Source organism: Rhincodon typus, chromosome 13 (assembly GCF_021869965.1).
Source record: "Rhincodon typus isolate 14 chromosome 13, sRhiTyp1.1, whole genome shotgun sequence".
NCBI classification, from domain to species: Eukaryota; Metazoa; Chordata; class Chondrichthyes; order Orectolobiformes; family Rhincodontidae; genus Rhincodon; species Rhincodon typus.
In genome coordinates, this window is record NC_063344.1 from 3,791,486 (window position 1) to 3,814,638 (window position 23,153).

General features: G+C 40.1%; 1 protein-coding gene across 1 annotated transcript in view; it reads right to left on the reverse strand.

Annotated features, from left to right (window-relative positions):
• trip12 (thyroid hormone receptor interactor 12) overlaps positions 1–23,153 on the reverse strand; it is a 95,680-nt gene that overhangs the window by 38,354 nt on the left and 34,173 nt on the right. The window contains exons 2-11 of the mRNA XM_048604482.1: positions 21,834–21,980; positions 21,219–21,332; positions 18,891–19,711; positions 17,492–17,597; positions 11,635–11,765; positions 9,190–9,273; positions 5,657–5,752; positions 2,822–2,973; positions 1,102–1,137; positions 919–1,014 (exon numbers count right to left, since the gene is read on the reverse strand). Of these exons, the coding sequence (XP_048460439.1) occupies positions 919–1,014; positions 1,102–1,137; positions 2,822–2,973; positions 5,657–5,752; positions 9,190–9,273; positions 11,635–11,765; positions 17,492–17,597; positions 18,891–19,711; positions 21,219–21,332; positions 21,834–21,931 (1,734 nt within the window). The 5' untranslated portion in view covers positions 21,932–21,980. The remainder of the gene's footprint in view (positions 1–918; positions 1,015–1,101; positions 1,138–2,821; positions 2,974–5,656; positions 5,753–9,189; positions 9,274–11,634; positions 11,766–17,491; positions 17,598–18,890; positions 19,712–21,218; positions 21,333–21,833; positions 21,981–23,153) is intronic.

Here is a 23,153-nt window from a genome sequence, read left to right on the forward strand (position 1 = left end):
CCTTTCCTCCAGATGCTGCCTGGCTTGCTGTGTCCTTCCAGCCTCCTATTTGTCCATCTTCGATGGGCCGACTTGTCCTGTCTTATAATCTAAGATTTGGGGCCCTTGTCACTGCCAATAGTTTGCCTGGACTAATGTTTGACATTGTCAGGCCTTATAACGATTATTAATTAGGTCACCCACCTCTTCCAAAGAAAAATGAAGCTTGTTGTCATCTTGGTTTTTAAAATGTCCTAAAATCTCCCTCAGAACTCAGTGTGGAACTGTGTTTAACACTTAGAGGGATCTGAAAATGAGGAAATTGGTTCAAAAATCTAAGCATTGCTTAATAAAGAGCTGATATAGATCAGCAAGCACAATGGATGAATGGATCTTGGTGCAACTTAAGACATGGACAGCAGAATTTTGCTGGCCTCAAACTTACGTAGAGCAGACCAATTGGGAGTGGAGCAGGGGAATATCCTGAACGACGTTAGAATTACAAAGGTTAGAGACAACAAAATATAGAGATGAAGGTGTCAACAGCAGACAGGTTGAGACAGCAGCAGAAAGGCAAAGTTATGAAACTGAAAACAAAGTATTTTTAATAGCTGAAATGTAGTTGAAAATTCATCTCTAGTTCAGCGTGAGACGAGATTTGTAAAGGGCCTGACTTAGTCTCAAAAGTGGTGGTGGTGGGAGGGACTGAAAGCAACAGCCAATTAGAGGGAAGTTTGGGTCATCCCGTACTGCATAATGGTTAAGCAGTCTGCAATTTAGAGGCTGTAGAAGTGTCCAGAGGGAGACGGTGCAGCAGATACAGCTGAGTGTTGTCAGTGTACATTCAGAATCTGAATGCATTTTCAGAGTGAGGAACAGGAGAGTGACTGTTAGTGAATTCAAAGTCTAAACTTTTTGCAGTGTTCAAAGTATTCTCACCTTTTCCAGGAAGACTGGAATAGCATCAACCACCACAGCTGATGACCTAGGTAGAGCTTCCATCATGTAAGTCAAAGCTCTGCAAGCATGGTTCATCTGTCATATAATAAGTAAACAGAACAATTCAGTAAATGAACAAACTCAAGATAGATTTAAGAGACTATACCAGTAGGAAATACTTACAATATCAAAGTTGTGCTCCATCTGTAACAAAGTTATCTATAAAGTAATAAAGGAAACTTATTAATGAAAACAGTTGATGCGCATATTTCAATAGTCAAGAACATCAAGATCAGAAATTCTATTGTACGCATTTAGAAACACGTTATGGTATTTAATTTTCAAACAGTGTTAACAGTCACATTTCTGTCCAAATTTAATATTTAATCTGACAGAAAAATCAAGCAAATCATTGTCAGTTGCATAAAACAACAATAATCTCTATCTTCACATTCCAAATCTCAAACACATTCAAAACAAAGCATAACTCTGGACTCCCTGTTGGATGATTCTACTGAGTACGGTAAAATCAGTACTTTCTATATTCTTAAACAGGATTATTAGATCACAATACATTGCCTTGCTAGGAAATTACTATTGAATGGTTACAATTAATTAGTCTTCAAAGCACATCTAGATCAAATGTCAATCTACCTAAAAAAACGATCCTTATGAAGTTTCAACTGGGCTTGTTAATATAACAAGTAATTTAGGTTGGAAGAGATTCAGGTGATAACTGCTATTTGATGTCTGGATATATAAAAAGTCAGAGGCTCTTGAGGCGCAGTGATAGTTCCCCTACCTCTGACTCAAGAGGCCCCTGTTGAAGTCCCTCCTGCTCTAGAGGTGCATAACAGCATCTCTGAACAGATAGTTTAAAAAATTTGGGGGCGGCCAAATTATTGGACCTTCTTTGTGCAGAGTTTATATTAGTTTCTGTTTGACCAAACTAGTTACAACCCATTAAGAGGGGGCACCATTTATACTGTTGTGCATATGGACTAAATGCTTATGTCAGAAATGTGAAACTTATTTCACTGAAATTCTAATTTGTATTTTTGAGAAATATAACTTCATTTGCTACTTTACAATAGAACTACAACTCATGCCCATGCAAACTTTCAAATAATTTCAAAAGATTTCAGTTAATAAAGTCAAGTTGCTTGATCACCAAAGAATGAATGTGAATTTCATAATTAGTTATAAATTAATTGATACAATTTTGTATGCACAATGCTTTGGCTTGAAACTAAAGTTAACCCACACTACTTTTTCACTGCAGATTCTGTCTTTTCATGTTGACTCTTCTTTGCATCAATTTTCTTTTTCCATATTGTGAGGCTATTCACATTTGTTACAAAGGCTATCCTTATTTTTCCAGTTACTTACCAAACCAAAATGTATTTCATTACGAGACTGAGTTGCTGAAATTACTAGTAATGTACCAGACTTGAAACAGCAAGAATGCCAACATCATTCACTAAGTATTCATTCAAATACTAACAGACTTATGAACAGGAATAATTCACACTTTATACTAGATGCTTTCATGACACACATTTGGACCAATTGTGTACTTGGAATATACAAAAAAGCAAGTACAGTCTAATTTTCAGACTGATTACTTCAAGTATCTTCAGTACACAATTTTGGCTTTTCTGGCTATTCTTAAGCTGTCAGTACTATCCTAGGGTTTAATCATGTTCACTGAGACTGATGCTTTACATTCTGAAAGCAATATTCATACTTTGATGTGCTGAATTCAAAACACCATAACAAAATATCACTTCGAACTTTGAATAGAATTGTACTTCCATATTGAGTGTCACAGAAATGAAAGTGCAGTATCTGGTGCATAACAGCTTCCAAATACCAAAATGACTGAGTATTTAATAACTCTTACCAAAGCTGGAACAACACTCTTCACTGGAAATCCTCCCAGGGTTTCTTCATTCCCCATCACCAATAACTGGCACATCTCGATAACTGCTTGAAGTTGCTGACTTTCATCTCCAGTAGCTTGTAGACCTTGTAGGAGTTGCTGTGCCTTTGAACCTGAGAAAATTGTTTTGTTAGAATTGGAAATGCTGTTTTGTAATTTCAAATGTTATTTTTAGCTCTATTTTACTGTCTCAGGGGAGCACTTTCAGTCTGACACAAGCTATGTCATGATGCACAACAGTGAAGACTTGTGCATGCTGACAATTAAAATCATGTTTTATATTAAATTCAACACTTGTTGCAATAATAGCTTCAGAGAAAAAGCATAATGATGATTACCTGGCTCAATGGAAGGATAGTCTGGGTACCAAGTATGGCTCAGGAAAGATAGGGATAAAAAGAAAGGAGTGGTAATGTTGGTTAAGGAGAATATTGCAGAGCTGAAGGGAGCATGGATTCTCTGGAGAGGTCAAAAACAGAATCTACTTAGATCTAAAAAACAGTAGTGGGACTATAATATGATAGTGCGTTCTATAATTTAGTAAATACTGGGAAAGATAGAGCAAATGTGCAAGGAAGTTATTACATGCAGAAGCGTTCGTGTAATGAGGTTTGAAGCTTTAACTATCCCAACGTTAACTGAAATAGTAACAGTGCAATAATGAGAGGTAACAAGTTTATAAAGTGCATTCTGGAGAATTTCCGCCTATCCAACATGGATCTGGGAACAAGATGGCTCAAGTTAATTAAAAGTCAACAGGGCAACATGGTCCTGTATAAAAGTTTAGTTTGCTATGGAAAGTGACATTAACAAAATGAAATAAAGAGTTAACTGGAAGAAAGTTAATTTCAGGGGGAAAAAGAACCAAGCTGATCCTAGTACAAATAGACAAACCAAGCAGAACGCAGAACACAGAACATAGAACAGTACAGCACAGTACAGGCCCTTCGGCCCACGATGTTGTGCCGAACTTTTACCCTAATCCTAAATTCTATCTAACCTCCACCCCTACCTTATACTATCATCCATATGCCTATCTAATAGCTGCTTAAATGCCCCTAATGAGGCCGACACCACTACCCTCTCCGGCAATGCATTCCACACGCCGACCACTCTGAGTACAGAGCCTACCTCTGACGTCTCCCTTATATCTACCTCCACTCACTTTAAAACTATGCCCCCTCATAATAGCTACCTCCACCCTAGGAAAAAGTCTCTGGCTGTCCACTCTATCTATACCTCTGATCATTTTGTACATGGCTCTTGAACTCAATCCCTCTAGTAATGAAAACTAACACACCATATGCCTTCTTAATAACTCTATCCACCTGGGTGGCAGCTTTCAGGGAACTGTGAACATGAACCCCAAGATCCCTCTGCTCCTCCACACTGCCAAGAATCTTTCCGTTAACCCTGTATTCTGCTTTCAAGTTTGTCCTTCCAAAATGAATCACCTCACACTTTTCAGGGTTAAACTCCATCTGCCACTTCTCAGCCCAGCTCTGCATCCTATCAATGTCCCTTTGTAACCTGGAACAGCTCTCCGCACGGTCCACAATGCGAAGTGGTGATCTTTGGGCTCCCTTTAAAGAGGAAGTTGTTCCAGCACAGCCACAAGCGGAGGAAAAATCAAGCCAACCAAAAAAGGTCAGAACAATCTGGGTGAAAGACAGCAAGATGGTACTGAGCTCGATGATCAGCCATGATCCTACTGAGAGGCAGAACAGGGTCAAGGGGTTAAAAGACCGAAAGAACTGCGGAAGCTGTAAATCAGCAACAAAAACAGAAGTTGCTGGAAAAGCTCAGCAGGTCTGGCAGCATCTGTGAAGAAAACAGAGTTAATGTTTCTGGTCTGGTGACCCTTCCTCGGAACTAGGAAAACATTGGTTTATATGCAGAAGATAGGGAGCAGAAAGGAGTAAGGAGTAAATGATTAGTGGGAACAGAGCCAAAAGAGAGAAGAACAGTTGGACAGACAAAGGAGTTGATAACAAATCTGACTAGGAGGGGGAATAATCGTTAATGGGGATTGTTAGTGACTAATATTAGTTTCCCATTACACATTGACTATGCAAAGAAACAAGGTCTGATGAATGGGTTAGGGGGCTAGGACATGAGCGTTTATGTCCTAAAATTACTGAACTCTATATTGAGTCCAAAGGGCTGCAGAATGCCCCAAGCACAAAATGAGGTGGTGTTCTTCCAGCTTGCGCTGAGCTTCACTGGAACACTATTGCAAGCCCGAGACTGATGTTGGCAAGGGAACAGGGTGGTGTGTTAAAGTGGCAGGCAACTGGAAGCTCAGGGTCTTTGAGAGCAGAATGTAGATGTTCTGCAAAGTGGTCACCCAGTCTACGCTATGGTTCCCCAATGTAGAGGGAACCATATTGTGAGCAGTGAGTGCAGTAGACTAGATCCTGGGAAGTGCAAGTGTTGCTTCACCTGGAAGGTACATTTGGGCCTTTGGATACTAGGGAGGGAGGTAGTAAATGGCAGGTATTACACTTTCACCAGTTGCAGGGGAAGGTGTTGGTGGTGGTGGTGGTGTGAGTGAAGGAAGAGTGGACCAGTGTGTCCCGGAGGGAACAGTCCCTGTGGAAGGCGGACAAGGGAGGCTCAAGGAGTTGAATGGCCTACTCCGGCTCCCATCTTCCATGTTCCTGTACAAGTCTAGTTTTCGGGCAATTTTATCCAATTCCCTTCTGAAGAGAAAAAAAGGTGCAAGGCTACCACAGCAAAGAGCAAGGAATGGAACTAGCAGATTTGTTTGAATAGTTCATTTTCAGCATTACTCACTTGCTCCACTTCCAATTGTTCGATGAAAAAGCTGGGACATTCGTGGTCCAAGAGGGCCAAAAAGATGGGGCGGAAGGCCACGTGCCTCTAATAGAGCTGAAACAAGATAAACACGATTAATTATTAATAAAGCATGAGGGAATATTAGTAAGTGGAATTAAACAGCTTTCTGCAATTCATGAGATTTTGATCTCTATTGAGCACCATTCATGTTTCAATCAAAATCAAAGAAGAATGTATTGAGGCTAAATCTTTCATGTGGGGTCAGGAACTCCTCTCAGCAGCACATCTTTGGATCATCACCAAGACTGGCTGTGGCTTCCTCCATAACACCCACAATATGAACCACCCTTGCTCATCTATTGGTGAAAGCCTTACTTTCCTTTGTTAACTGTAGACTTGGCTATGCCAAAGCACCACTGGCTGGCCCACTGGGAGGAGGCAGCAAAGTAGGAATAACATCAACGGGCTAATAATCCAGAACCAGTGACTCTCTGGGGACTCTGGCTTAAATCCTACCATGGCAGATGAAATTTGAATTCAATAAATTAATCTCTAATTAAAAGCTACACCTGAGAGACCATGAAACCAGTTTGGATTGTCCAGAATAGAAGAGAATCCCTACAGTGTAGAAACAGGCCATTCAGTCCACTGTGTGCACACCAACCCTCCAAAGAGCATCCCACCCAGTTCCACCCCCGACTCTACAACACTGCATTTCCCATGGGTTAATCCACCTAGCCAGCACGTCCCTGGACACTATGGTCAAATTAGCATGGCTAATCCACCTAACCCGCACATCTTTGGACAATGGGAGGAAATTGGAACACCCAGGAGGAAACCCACGCAAACATGGAGAAAATATGCAAACTGCACACAGATAGTTACCAGAGGCTGGAATCAAACCCAGGTCTTTGGTGCTATGAGGCAGCAGTGCTAACCACTGAGCCATCTAAAAACTCATCTGGTTCACTCATGCCCTATAGGGAAAGAAATCTACCATCCTTACCTGGTCTGGCCAATGTGTGATTCCATATTCACTGATATAGTTAAATGTCAATTACAGCACCGGGCAACAAGAGATGAGCAATAAATGCTGGCCTAGCTAGCAATGCCCTCATCACATGAACAAACATAGGAAGAATTAGGCACTCCAGAAACCAGAGGATATCCAAAAACTCAGCCTCTCTCCAAACTTCCACTAACCTTCACCCCTTTTCTCACTCATCTACAGTGGCTCCTAAATAAGCAATACAATGTCTTCATGCTTACTTTCAGATTCTTCCATGGGCTCAACTCTCCATAGCTCTAAACTCCAAGATAACCAACTCTCCAATGCTGGCCTCAAATGACTCAGATTTTAGGTCACTCTCCCACACTTGCTATGCCCTCAGCTACAAAGCTCTGGAAATCACTTAACTTCTAATGACATTTTTAGCTTTCTTCTATAAAAATAACTGTTTAACCAAGCCAATCATCATCTGCTGCGTTGTCCCTATCAGCACACTCTCCTCCAAGTCAGAATAGGCTTAGTCTTTAAGAGCTTGCTGTGCAGGAACTGGATGTCATATTTCCTACATTATATGTCATGACACTGTAAGAGTGCTTCACTGGCTGTAAAGCAATTTCCAGTGCTTTAACAAAGTGCAATATAAATAAAAATACTTAAATTTTGTTTTTAATGCAGCTTGATAAATTTTATTCCATGAAACACCTTAAGATGATAATGCATTCAAAAAGGCACCAGTACAATTTTTTTGCAGTTATCCAGCAGTAAGAGTACTTTGCTTACCAAGTGAACAAAAATAATTTTTACCCTTGGAAACCAATACCACAGACGTGGCAACAACATCCTTGAGCGTTAATGGTACAAAGGTAATGTTGTTTACATTAATTCAAATGTTTCAAGTTGGAATGGGGGAGGGAGAATCAGAAAAGAGCTTGAATAAGAGAATGAGGCAGGCAGATGGAAGAAATAAACAGCAGATTCCTTATGAATAACACAAAATAGAACATGCACCATACAGGCTTGCTGCAAGCAAATAATGGTAACTTTACCGCAATGATTTCAGATGTTCTATCATGTACTACAACCTTTTGCCTATGAAAGCTTTAGGATCAAGATCAGATTTAAGGCTCCCTGTGCATTTTCCAATTTGATTACAGCAAGAGATCAAGCCCATCATGTAACACCTTTCACTATCGCTAGTTATCCAGGTGTGAATGAAGTAATTTTGAAATGCAGCCACTGCTATAAATGTTAAGTAGTACAGCAGTACAGTCAGTTCTAATGTATTGAGATAGTTCTGTTCTCATGCAATCTCACGTTATAAGAAATTCACGCAATAGACATGTCATTTAAACTAATTGGGCCAGAATCACGTTATACCTCATACAGGTAAGGAAAATTCACTTTCTACAAATAATGGTCTAAATTTTTCAATCGCATTTAAGCCAATTCATGTTGAACAAACATACATTATAGCAGAACCAACTGCACAGCAAATCCCTCCAAACAGCAGTGTTAAATTACCTGATTTTCTGTATTTGCAATGTTAAACAAGGATGTACATTGATTAGAACACCAATAAATTTACCTGCTTTTCTCAAATTAGCAGAATTTGATCATTTGTATTTATTGGAATGACAGGCATGCCTCACTTTAATGTTTTGTCCAGAGGTCAGCACCTACGGTGCTGTACATCAAGTAGATACTTTTTAAAACAATCTGTGATGAGACATGAACTCCAAGTCTTTTGATTTAGAAGGCACCACAATGTCAATTTAAATCTGGTGTCAGCTACAGCTCAGGTGTCACAAAAATGTGAGGACATTATGGAGAAGAGACTTTTTAAACACATTCGTTTGTATCAAATTGGTAACATCTATCAATACACAATTTTTTAACCACCCCCTCCCACCCAAAAAAAAAACGATGTGGTGGTGCTGATGTTGAACTGGGATGGATAAAGTCAGAAGTTGCACAACACCAGGTTATAGTCCAACAAGTTTATTTGAGAAAACAAGCTTTTGGAGCACTGCTTCTTAGTCAGGTGAAGGTGCAGCACTCCAAAAGCTTGTGATTTCAAATCGACCTGCTGCACTATAACCTGGTATCGTGAACATGAAAATTTAACGTGGAATGTCAGTTCTACGTCCAGGTGGCATTGCAAGTAGTGTCTTTAAAACCAAATGATTGAGATTTTGCAACTATTCTGTTCAAATTAAGAAACTTACTGGATCAGTGGATATTTACAAAGATACTAGAATCCAAACGTGCCAGTTCCTGTTATTATGTAATGTTCCTTTCCTTCCAAACTTAATACCCACCAACTTCAATACAGTATCCTAACAGTATCTGCATCTCAAAGACTAACTCACTGAACTGTGAAATTCTTTACAACAATCCAAGAGGAATGGACTTTTTCTGTACAAGGTGAGGTAAGGCATACATGGCTTCACATTTCAGGGATGTTATTAACTGGATTATAGACAGACCGCCACTTTACAAATTAGATCTAACATTTTCTTACCTTGTAGGCGGCCCATTTCAGAATCATCTGACTCGCTCTCTCCAGAAGTTGGCATTCCAACAGCTCCAGCAACAGAACTAGAAGCTGAAGTAAATAAGAGAATAATTCAATTTTGGTTAAAAATGCATTCCATGTAACAAAATTAAATTACTGTAGACCACAGAATAGAAGTTAATCTTTGAAGCCTTCGAGAATCCTTCCAAAAATAAAGGATCAACTTATTGATATAAATAGTTATTAGCACTGCTACCTCACAACGCCAGAAACATGGATTTGATTCCAGCCTTGGGTGACTGTCTGCGTGGAGTTTGCATGTTCTTCCCATGTCTGTGTGGGTTTCCTCCAACAGTCAAAAGGTGTGCAGGTTAGGTGGACTGGTCATGCTAAACTGCACCATTGTATCCAGGGACATGCAGGCTAGGTGGGTTAGCCATGAAAAATGTGGCATTATGGGGATATTCGTCAGAGGATCAGTGCAGACCCGATGGACAAAAATGGTCTCTTTCTGCACTATGGAGATTCTATTCTAATCAATCTGTCTAAAAATGTTATCACACACCTTTGAAGCAGTTAGGGCTTGAACCCAAGACTCCTGGTCCAGAGCAGGGACACTACCACTACACCACAAGAATCCTTAGGGATCAACTAAAATGCAGAGAACAAAATGTGAACTGCCAGTATTGGCTAGTTGCTGTTTTGAAATGAAAGCAGCATACTAACCGCAGTTCAATTAATGTTCTATTGAATAAAGTAAGTTTACAAAAACTACCTTTAACCAGCAAAGCATTTAAATAAAAGACAAAGAACTGCATAGGGTGGAAATCTGAAAAACAAACTGAAAGTGGAGAAACTCAGCAGGTTTGGCAGCATCTGAACAGCTCTGACGGGTCACTAGACTCAAAACATGAATTCTCCTGTCTACGGATGCTGTAGACCTTGCCAAGCTTTTCCAAAGCATTTCATAACTGTCGAATTTTCCAAGTAGTAGTTATGAAGCTTGTTTTGAGTAACTTTGGCTATGGGATCACAAGGTTGCCACTCCCAGTCAGATTACATCCCTCCACAACAAACTATCTTCCTCTTCACTCACCAAGTTAGATATTCCATCCACATTTACGGTACAGGCTGATGACACTTGGTGCACTAAAAGCATCCCATTTCCCAATAATGAAACCAGACAAAACATCAAGCAGGGCAACATATATAGTTCTCCACTCAAATTCCTGGCCAAACATGAGTACTTTGGAGTTAGGTGAAAATGGAGTTAGGTGAGATAGGGAGTAGGTGAAGCTGAAAGACCAAGTGCAGTGTCTGTCTCAGTGCAGGCAGTTCAGAAAGTGGCATGGTCCTAACGAGCAAAGTAACTAGCTAAGGGATTTGGAGTGCATTGTGTAGTTTTTTTTTTAAGAAAGTACAGTATCTTAAATAAATGTCAGGACTTTAGATTATAGTAGAAGTGATTCAAACAAAGGAAGGTCCCTAGCTAAATTAATTCTCTTAAAAGGGAATAACTAGTTTAATCTAAAAGAAGTTATGACAGGAGACCTCAGGCCTGTGGTGGGCGCCTCTCGTGCAATGTGGTAAGTTAGGAATGTTTCCAGTCATGGACGACAAAATTGGTAGCATAGTAGAGACAGTGAAGAAAGTTTTCTCATATTACAAAGGGATTTTGATCAAATGGGTCAAAGAGCTGAAAAATAGCAGATAGAATTCAAATCTGGATAAATGAGATGTACTGCATTTTGATAAAAAAATACTCTCCACGCATCCCTCAGCAATTTGATAAGTTAGCAAGCATTACAACTTTTAGGCTGAAAACAGCTTTGTGCTTTTTTAGCTTGCTGAAGATCCATGTCTGTCCATTCCGAGTGAGTCTTAAATTCACTTGTATATTGTTGGAACACTGCTTGGATCACCTGATTCAGCCCATGAGCAGTCTTACAATATAAACCCAAGTAAAAATGCTTTTCTGGGGTGAGAAATTGAAGCTGGTTACTAATGGGAATATTGCATTTTGTACCTGAAAAAGACTTCAACTGAATGAATTGAGATTCAGCCAGATCTTTTTACTTTCATTCAAGATAAATCCTAAGTGCAGTATTTTCAGATGGTAGAAGCATCATCAAACCTGACTTTGTAACACTCGAAAGCAATGCTACAAAAAGTTTAATAAAGCTGAGTGACAATATCCGAAAATGGATTTCAAATACTACTGAAGCATTGGAACACAGGACTAGGAGTAGACCAGTCTTTCCAGCCTGTTCCACCACTCAATGAGACCATTGCGGATCTGTGACTGAACTCCATTGGTTTTAGACCATATGCCATAATCTTGCAATATTCATTCTTAGACTTACCATTTTTGCAACATTGCATTCTGAAAAATATTACACATCACTTCACTTTCAAGTCATCAGATCTGATTATAATAGATTGCATTTTTACCTGATGCTCCTTGAGGTACATCTTCTGTGCGTGAAGAATTTGCTCCATCCTGGTTGTTGTCAGGATCTGCCATCTTCTCCTGTCGGCGAGCCTCAGATGCTCCTCTTTTGCCCAGGCCAGAGCCTCGCCGACTATTTCCAGGAATGGTGATAAAAATAACAATTATTTCCACGCTCTAAGTGATACAAAGTAATTGCAATTCGAACTAGTAAAGCCACTATTTAACAATGCCAACATTCACCTCGTGTCCAGGAAGGGTGACAAACATCCATGTACAAACAGTTGGAGTAACAAATGTAAGTTTAGTGACAAATACAATGCAGGGTGAGAATCAAGCTGTAAGGACACAAAGAGGCCGCAAAGAGATGTGAGAGTTAATGAAGTGGGAAACAAGGTGGCATGGGGGAATATATTGTGAAGCGCAAGGTTATTCTCTGCCTTAAGAATTGAAAAGCAATTATTTTAAGTGCGAAAATTCTAAAATGTTGATGTACAAAGAACACCTACGTGCAAGAACAGCAAGCAAATACATTACAATAGCATGTTGACATTTATCTCAAAAGGGGTTGGACTAGAATAACAAGTCTTGCTGGAGTTGTACAACCATTGATGAGACCACACCTGATGCAACGTACACAATTTTGATCTCCAATATCACTGGAAATATTACATGAAATTTCACTAGACTGTTTTCTGAAAAGCGTTATCCCACCATTGTTTTTTTTTAAATTCACTACTGGAATGAGGACATTGCTAGCTGGGGCAGCATTTATTGCCTAGTCACAGCTGCCCTTGAATACAACAGAATGGCTTTCTTGGCCTTTTCAGACAGCCATTACAAGTCAACCTCATTTTTTGGGCCTAGTCATTTGTGGGCCAGACCAGCTAAGGACAGCAGTTTCCTCCCCTAAAGAGACATTAGTGAATCATAGGATTTTTTTTGACAAATCAACAATGCTTTTATGGTCATCGTTAGATTTTAATTCCAGATTTTTATTCAATTCAAATTCCACCATCTGCCATACTCTGATTTGAACTCAGGACCCTAGAACGTTATCCTAGGATTACTAGCCCACCAATAATACCATGAGGCCATTGTCTCCCCTTAAAGGATGTATAACGAACAGTTCAGTAACTTGGATCTTTACTGGCTAGACTTTGGTAGAATGAGGGATGATCACATGCGAACAAGTAAAATTCTGAAGGGTCTTGGCAACGTCAATTGGAATCTCTATTCATATAAAATTAACACCAAGGTACGACATTAGCCACCCTCCAGTCATCAGGCACCTCATCCATAGTTACTGATGATGCAAATATTTCCACAAGGGGTCTTGTAATTTCCTCCCTTACTTCCCACAACATTCTGGGATACATGAGATCAGTTTCCGAAGATTTATCCACCTTTATATTCGCTAAGACCTCCCAAACTTCCTGTTCCGTAACGTCAACGGTTTTTAAAACGAAGTTTATTTCTCTGCGTTCACTAGGCTCCATTTCTTTCTCCACAGTAAAAACGGACACGAAATATTCATTTAGTATGTCTCATCTCCTGGAGTTCGACACAAAGACGACCTCCCTGAACTTTAAGAGGCTCAATTCTCTCTCGAGTTACCCTCTTGCCCTTACTGTATTTGTAGAATCTCCTTGGATCTTAACCTTATCTGCCAATGCTCCTGCCTCATACCCACTCTTTGCCTTCCTGATTTCTCTCAAGAACGCTCCTACACTCTTTATATTGATTAAGGAATTCAATTGAACCAAGTTGTCTACATCTAAAAGATGATTCTCTTTTATTCTTGACTAGAACCTCAACATCTTTATTCATCCATTGTTCTTTAATCTTATCAGCCTTACCCTTCATTTGAACAGGAACATGATGCCTCTGAACTCTCGTCATCACACTTTTGAACGCCTCTCACTTGTCAGGTTTCCTTTTACCTGCGAACAGTCTACTCCAATCAACTTTTGAAAGTTCTTGTCTCATACCATTAAAATTTGCCTTAACCCAAATCGGTTGTGCGTAAACTGCTCGAGGCGATTATAAAAGACAGGATTTACACAGACAAAAATCGATTAGGGACATGGTTTTGTGCGAGGAAAATAGTGTCTCACAAACTTGATTCAGTTTGAGGAAGTTACCAAAAAGGTTGATGATGGCAGAGCAGTTTATTTGGATTTTAGTAAAGCCTTTGACAAGCTTCCACATGGCAGACCAATTAGTAAAGTTAGGTCACATGGGATTTAGGGCGAGCTTGCAATTGGATACACAGTTGGCTTAACAGCAGGAGACAGAGTAATGATGGAGGGTTGCTTTTCGGACTGGAGGCCTGTCACCAGCGGTGTTCTACATGGACTGGTTCTGGGTCCTCTTTTGTTTGTCAAATATATAAATGATTTGGATGAGAAATAGAAGGCATGGTTAGTAAGTTTGCGGATGACACCAAAATTGGTGGCATTACAGACAATGAAGAAGGTTTTCTAAGAATGCAAAGGGATCTCAATCAAATGGGTCAATGGACTGAAAAATGGCAGATGGAGTTCAACCTAGATAAACGTGAGGTGTTGCATTTTGGTTAAAAAAAGCAAGGGTGGGGCTTATACAATTAATGGCAGAGCGTTAGGGAATGTTGTAGAACAGAGGGACTGGGGGGCAGATATATAATTCCTTGAAGTTTGTCACATATAGACAGAATGGTTAAAAAGATGTTTGGCATGCTTCCCTTCATTGCTCAGACCTTTTGAGTACAAGAGTTGGGAAGTCATGCTGAGGTTGTACAGGACATTGGTGAGGCCTCCTCTGGAATACTGTGTCTAGTTCTGGTTGCCCAATTATAGAAAGGTTATTAACAATCTAGAGGGTTCAGATGTTGCCAGGTATGGAAGGTTTCAGCGATAAGGAGGGGCTGGATAGGCGGTGGCTTTTTTCACTGGAGCATAAGAGGTTGACAGGTGACCTGATAGAAGGTTATAAAATAATGACAGGTATAGACAGAGTTAAGGGTAATTGTCTTTTCCCTAAGATGGGGAATTTCAAGACCAGGGGACACATTTTTAGGGTGAGAGGAGAGAGATTTAAGACAGACAGGAGTGGTTTGCGCGTGGAATGAGGAAGTGTTGGATGCAGGTACAATTACAACGTTTAAAAGACATTTGGATGGATACAAGAATAGGAAAGGTTTGGAGAGATACAGGCCAGGAGCAGACAGGTGGGACTGGTTGAGTTTGGGATTATGTTCGGCACGGACTGGTTGGACCGAAGGGTCTGTTTCCGTGCTGTATGACTCCATGGCTCTAAAACACCATTGCTAAATATCACCAATTTTATCTTGCTATTGCAATAGTTTGATTAGCTAGGCGTCCAACAGCACCACTTTTAGTCTACATTTCAAATCAAAAATTCTAAATCTATGTGCAGGTGTTAACAGTCTACACCCTCCAGAGATCCTACACAGTTCAACACCAACAGGTATACCAGCAGAAACTAAGACTCAAGCAAAGACAATTATGTTGTTGCTACAAAACCCAAATTCTATACAAGCACTTCATAAAGGGAAGAATGGTAGTTAGGAAGTAAAAGCAAAATACTGTGGATGCTGGAGAAACTCAGCAGAATCTGCAGATAGAGAAACACTAGTTGGTAAATAGTTAGGAAAATGTTTTCCTTCACAGCTGAAGTTTAACTCTCAGACTTCAAGGAAATTAGCACTTAACTCAAATATTGAGCTCAAATGTAAATCTCTTTTCCACTCAAACAAGTTCCCACTTAAACTTTTATATTCTACGACGAGTCACAAGGCAAAACTTTCAAAGTTTGCGTTTATATTTCTAGATTCATCGGGTTTTTTTGGGATGAACTAGAAATCCTGAATTTAACTACCTACCATGGCAATAGAAAATGCTAACTGACTGTCAATGTTGTTTGGGCCTCAGCTAATTATTTAGCAAAAAAAATTCAATGACATTTTGTAATACCTCATACTGAATCCATTTTAAATGTATCCACCTTTAACATGGACCATTAATACAAAACAGTTAATGGCCCTGTATTCTCATCTAGTATCCAAAGATTTGTTTTAATCTTAGTTCCTGCTAATCTGATGCAGCAGCATCATTCTGGAGCCATTTCCATAGCTATTACCTGACCAACACTCACTGATGACCTTCTGGTTCATAGCCTTAGCCCTACATAGTCCAGTGTTCTCGCTAATCCTTGTATCATCAGCAATCCCATTCCCTTCTCTTGAGGTTCTGGGATACCTATGGGTAGAGGTGGGAGGAGGTAGGTTCAACTTGCAAGAGGTAAGTTCTCCAAGTGGATTTGTGATCAGCTTTTCAAAGGGAAAGTCATCTCCTGGTAATAGATCCTGACAAAAAGATAATGTTGTCAACTATAAGCGGAGTACATTTGGGACACTAGGCTGGGACAGGACTCACTGCGGTAAAACTAGGGAAGCATCATTCCGGCTGACTCAGGGTCTGTCTGCACTCTGCATCTGGAAGCTTCTCCCAATGATTTTAAAACCCTGGCAGAGAGTGGGATGAAGAGATATCTGATCAAAAAAAAAAAAAATGGAGCTGATCATAGATTCATTTGAACAGAACTTAGCTCCTCCAAGTTGAAGCTGCTCCCTCTGCCTCTTGTAACTCTTCTGTACCAATCATATTCACAGTGAGGATTCAAGACAGGGTGATAGCGAGAACTGCAGATGCTGCAGACGGAGAAAACACTGTGGAGCTGGAGGACCAAAGCAGGCCAGGCAGCAGAGGTTCCAAACGTGAACAGAATTCATAGATGCGTGGGCACAGGGGAATGAAAGGGTCCCAACCCGAGACGTCAACTTTCCTGCTGCTCTGATGCTGCCTGGCCTGCTGTGTTCATCCAGCTCTACACTTATCTCTATTCAAGAAAGGGAGGTTGGGAAAGAGGATCGGCAGCAAAAGGATGAGTGAAGAAACAAGACAGGTCACAAGCCTGAGGATCAGCAAGAGGATTAATCAGGAAGAGGCGGAGTTGTAAGCCAAAAGGGGTGGCAAGATGGCCTAGTGGTATTATCACTGGACTGTTAATCCAGAGACCCTAACAATGTTCTGGGGACCCGGGTTTGAATCCAGCCACAGCAGATGGTGGAATTTGAATTTGAATTCAATAAAGATCTGGAATTAAGAATCTAATGATGACCATGAATCCAGTGTTGATTGTTGGAAAAACTCATCTGGTTCACTAATGTCCTTTAGGGAAGGAACCTGCCATCCTTACCTGGTCTGGCCTAATGTGACTCCAGATCCACAGCAATGCGGCTGACTCTTAACTGCCCTCTGGGCAATGAATGCTGCTAGGTCAGTGACACCCTCATCCAGTGAACGAATTTTTAAAAAAAAAAAGAGGCTCTGCAGCAACCAAGGTTAATTAGTGGTATGTTTGGATAGTAAAATGGACTGCAAGCAGTATAACTGATATATATTTTTAAGGTTTTAAGTTACTTCATTTGAAAACATGGGAATTTAATTCGTCAAATTAAAAATTTTCAGCTTAAGGATATAGTTGTTTGATGATACAGAACATGACTACTGCTGAAAAAAATGACCTTCTGTCAAAAGTTTTGTCTTGTGCTAATCAGGGCAATTCACAAAAGTTTTTGTTTGAGGAGGAAGGTCCTTCAGAATCTAGCTACAGCTTTTACATTGGTTTTAACAAGTCAGATTCACTTAGTCTTTAAACAAAGTTGCAGCTACATTGCTGAAATTTGCAACTTTCTGTATGCCCAAAGTATAAACATAAAAGACCAAAGGTCATGCAAGCTGCCATTTAGCTTGTACCACAGTGCCGTACACAAGTTGAATTCTGAAGGATTACCTGGTACTAGCACAGGAGCCCGTGGTCTTTTGCCGTGTGCTCCTCCTCAAACTGGGGAGCTCTGCTGGTGGTGATTCACTGCGTTTCTTAGTAGACCTTCTCAAGCCTTTAAAGAGTTCAACAGTAGACATCAGTGAAAACGTACATCAGGGAGAAATATCTGTGCCATTCCAATAATGTAAAAGCTTTTGTAAGAGTGGCATGTTGGCAGATAGTCTACTTTACCCTGCATTGGTAAATTCTTTCAGCAAAGTAACCTGTCAACTTGTATGGCAATTTATCCCATAATGTGCTTAAAGTTCAAACTAATTAGCTAATTTCACAGCAAGATTAAACAAAGTGGTCATCTGACAGTTCAAACAAAGAAAAGGACGTGGAAGTGTCTATGAATTGGTATGGTTGCAAAACACCCCAAACACCAAGTTTACAAGATTCATGGCTTTCTCTTCACCCAAGTTTAACTCCAAAATAATGTTTCACTTCACATCTAACAGGGATAAGAAAATGCTCCTTTTGGACTCCCTGTAACTAGTTGTTTCTTCTGAAACGAACAAATGACATCTCTTTTCAATCTAAAAAATTAAATTCACCAGTAAGTTCACCATAAAACTTTAAAATTGTCCTTTTAAGAAGCTTTTCTTCCAGCAGACTTGTCCAAGTTAGTCTTTGAAGACTGCTGCAATTATCATAATATTACTGCTCATACCAGGCCGTAGTTCAGCATTTAAGGGAGTTAAACATGCAAGCTTCCTTTTTAAACTACTTCTAAATTAAGTTCATTTAAACAAACCAAGGTTGAAGCTCAGTTATTGTTGCAGCATTTAAATTTTAATAAGACACACGAGGACAAAATCCAGATTAATCACCTACGCTAAATGCGTGCAAGAACACAGACCAGAGGTCATAGACTTGACACTAGTTGAATGTACAGTAAGATTAGGTACTCTCAACAAGGGACAGACTTCAAATCTTTATCCTGCTTGAGGAAGCTGAAGGGTCAGCAATAATTCGCAGCATGAGGCCAGGCGTTTATTTCAAAAGGGTCAAATATCTTAAAGTGCTTGAGTTTCAACTATTAAATCATACAACTGTAATATATTTGCCATGTCTGCAACAGAAAATTACCTGAGGCATGGCACACTTTGCTTTTAAATAAACACAGCAGTACACATCAGCACGGATTATATTTTGTACTTCTAACAAGTCTGGATCACAACTTACACAACAGAAAAGTTTAGCTGACTCACACCACTTCAGATTTTGGTTAGTTCAGCATTACAGTGATTGGTTCATAAGTTGGATCAACAGTTCGAAAACTTGGCTTCAATACAAAAGTTTTACTTTTAATTTTTTTGACACTGCCTAATCCAAGACAAATCAATTAATTTCGTCAACTCACTAGCTAACTTGGCTTGTAGGCCTGAAGGCCCTGGTTTTGAAGTCTCCGATTTGGAAGACCCTGGGAGTGACAGTTTTGCTTTCGGCAGACTAACTTTAGGGCTAAAACGAGCAGCCCACTCAAATTTAGAGGAACCACCAGTTTTGCTCTGCTCCTTTTCTCGGCTGCTTCTGCGAGGACTGGGACTAGAGGCTGAGCGGGAGCGACGAGCTTTATTCTGATCTTTTCCTTGCTTTAGCCTGGCTCCCTGAGGCACAGCACCGGAAACAGTAGCAGAAGAGGAGGATGATGTAGATGCAGAAGAAGAAGAAGAATCAGTGACAGTGCTACACCCAGCTTTGGCTGAGGTCGCCGATTTTGAAGCCAGCTTGGTTGGTTTTGCAGACCTCTCTTCAGCACTGATCGAGTCAGCCACAGAATCACTGTTTACACAAGTTGTACTTTCAATCTTTTTCCTTTTTTGAAAGGGGGAGGCACTGACAGGCCCAGTCTGTTTTCTACTCTGGGCCTTACTTGTAGAGGCTGCTGGGGCAGTTCTTATCTGATCTTGCACAGACTTCCTTTTCTTAGGGGACCTTGTTTGCAACTTGTGTTTTTGTGTTTCAGTAGGATTTTCTGAAGGTTGAAGTGCTTTGGGCCTTTTTGCAGAGCAGGTGGAGTTTGAACTGCTGTAATCAGGGCTTGGACCACGTTTCACACCTCTCAAACTGCTTCTGGAACCGTCCCTTTTAGTTTGTCCAGTTTTGGGTCGTTCTGACCTAATTCTATCGTCTTGCTGTGTCACAGAAGCAACAGATGAAGAGCTACAACTCCTGGAGTTCCTGAGAAGGAAACATTGAAAGATTACCATGCATGTTTATGACAAAAGTTACATACGTAACTCTGAATACAGTAAGTTAGCAGAAGCTTAATAAAGCTGCAAGAGTTCAAAAAATGTGTTTTGCAACTGCTACTTTTAATTCCCAAATTCCAAGATCTTCACAAACATAGTGCTGCCAAACTTGTCAATTACTTCCTTCCATACCAATATCAAACACGTGCATACTTCAAACTTTCAGCAAAAAACTACAGTTAGAACATTTCTGCTGTACACATTTCAAAACTGCATGCAGTATGCAGTCATCCTAAAATCATATGCTGCGGAAAGTATGAAGTAATGTTCCAAGCATCTAATTTCTTAGATGCTTTATTAAGCAAGCAAGCTTCCCTCCAAAATGGAGTTAAACTAAAATGGAATACCACAGAAAACCCACAAGCCTGTTAAAAAAAAAAAAATGGACTTGCCTATTGGAACTTCCTGTCCCTGGGAGTGGAGTCATACATGTTTTCTTTGAAATACTCAGCTTATAATCAGACTGCACCAGCAGACAATTGGAGAAACCAAATCTAAAGCCAAGGGTTCAAATCCAACTGCAAACTTCCCCAACAGGAAACGCTAAGTCCAATCTTGCTTTAAATGTTGCAATCAAAGTTATCCAAGTGTTATCTGCAAGTGGCAGATAGAGAACAATGCAGACATTGAAGTTTGGCATTTACTGGAGATTTACCTTTAAAAAGGAGATCAGAGTTCAATTCCTAGGTTATTGAAAATTTAGCTAAACCCTCAACTTTTCACAGTGAGGAGCAAGTCACAAATTGGAATCAACCAAATCCAAAACAGGATAATTTCTTATTGGGATGATAATAATGAAAATCATTCCTAATAGGATAAGAGGCTGAAAAATTCCAAACAGCAGTTGATGAGACTGCCTTTCACTTGTGCCAAGAAACTGCAGGCCATAATATAATGCAATCATATTTTAATGCTCAATCTAAATTGTTAAAATGCATTGAAGGTTGTTGTATTTCAGTGCTTACTGGTTCTGAAAGAGTGCTTATGAAAGGGGCATAAGAGTCATTGAGTCAGAGTCATAGGTAGGCCCTTTAGCCCAAGAGTTCTCACTTTCCCTTTCATCACAAATTTCAACTTCTTTCCACTGTTTCAGTATTCCTGGATCTGCTACAGCAGACAGGAAGCAGTATTCTCTCAAAACTACAACACTGAACAGGAATCAATATCTAAGCAAAACAGGAGAATGGGAAACAAGGACAAACTTGAAATAACTTGGGAAGCTTGGACTATGTGTTTATAGGTCATGTTCTCCAGGTGGACAGGAAACAAAGCAAGGAATGCAGTGGATATCCTACCAACAGATTCTAATTAGTAGCACATTATGGAGACATCATGTTTATTTTACAGCATCAAAAGCCATTTGGCTCACTAAATTTGCTTCTGGAATACTGAAAATCATTAATTCAATAAAATTCTGTTTACAAAATATCTAATACCTTCGTGACACACGCCCTCTGGACTGTCCAGAGGTAGTGTCTGGCTGCAATTTTGGTGCTTTAGAAGTTGGCCTACTTGGAATCGGCTTCTGTTTCGTCTCTTCTGACTGTGACCTATTGCAAAGAAAAATGAAACATCTCAATTACTCAAACGTAGGACATTGAGAATGTGAAGCAATAATATCTGCAACATACTTGGGCGGGGGGGAGATGTGGAGGAGAGAGGAAACAGTCCTGAATAATAAATTCTGGCTTATTTTACCTGCAGTCCAAGTCAAATTTAAACCTTTGCTCAGTAAATGCTATTCTTTAAGAAAATATTTACAAATAGCCCACACACTCAAGATTGAATACAGGGTACAGCTAACGCCATTCTTTCTTAACCTCAAGAGCACCAGATATTTCCCTGATTTGTCAGTTGATTTCCTTCTAATGGACCACACTATGCCCTCAGCGAAGATTCACACGTAATGCTACATTAGGGCAGTTCTGTTGTTTCTCGACCACCAGTAACTCTATTATGCCATTCTGATAGAAACGTCCACCCAGCTGTGGGCCAGTCAGAACACAAATGTACACGAGAAAAAGCCAGTTTCAAAAATTATTTTTACTTGCCTTCCTCCTGTTGCTTCGTCTTGCGGCTGGGCCCCGGCAGTGTTCCTCTGTGAACGTCGCAGCGACCCCCCTGTATTGTAATTAGGCCGGTTGGACATTGGCGCCTCTCTCCTTAAGGGACATACCCTTTCTAGACACTATCATTCACTGAAACAAAATTAAAACATGAATAAAATGATTTGAAGTAGATAACCAATAACTAGAGAAATTATACAAGCTATGCGGTCATTTAATGGGAGTTGTTTATGAATAATAATGAATTGGGGTAAGTTTATAGTTAGAGTTTCAGCTGATCTGAATCCAACCCTTAAATTTTGAACCAACCTCCCATGGTCCTCTTGTAGTGCAGTGGTTGTGTCCCTACCCCTGGACTAAGAGGCCTGGGTTCAGGTCCCACCTGCTCCAGAGATATGCAATAACATCTCTAAACAGGTTAATTAGAAAAACAGGTCAATAATGAACCATCCTCCCTCTCATTAGCTACAGCAAATTAACAACAAAAACAAAGTTGCTGGAAAAGCTCAGGTCTGGCAGCACCTGTTTTTTCCTTCACAGATGCTACCAGACCTGCCGAGCTTTTCCAGCAACTTTGTTTTTGTTCCCGATTTACAGCATCCACAGTTCTTTCAGTTTTTATTTAGCAAATTAACAATGTTGTTTCCATTGATACTATGGACTGTAATTAAACCTCCAGAAGGGGAGCATCAGGCCCAACAACCTGCACACTCCATTACTTTTCATATCTTATCACAAAGTATCTAGACATGTACTTCAGCTTTTCAAAAAATCAGGTTAATAAGTAAACCGTAGCTAAATTCACAAAGGAGTTTCAGCTGCTCCAGTTCACAGTTAAAGGATGGAGCTTTGCAGGTTCAATTAGTGGTGATCAAGGTCAAAAGACAGATAGTATTACATGGTTCTGAATTCAACAACAAAAATCTATAACTTGGCTGTTTCACATGTCACTTTCTCAGGTCTCTGGACTCAAAACATTAACTCTGCTTTCTCTTCACAGATGCAGCCAGTTCTGCTGAGTTTCTCCAGCAAATTCTGTTTTTGTTTCTTAGGTGCAACCGGCAGCTTTCTCATCAGTTGTTGATGTAAACCCCACGCCAAGATCGGAAAACAATCTGTCACCTTTCAGAGGCACGGTCCTCAAATAAGCCTTCGCTGAAGCCCCAAAAGCTGCTGAAGATGTGACATACACCACCATTGTTGGCCTGTTCAATATTTATTATTGAAACTAACATCAAAACAGCATTGAGACTTCCAAGTTTGCATTCAATTTTGTGCACAAAAACACTGGTCACCTTGACTAGT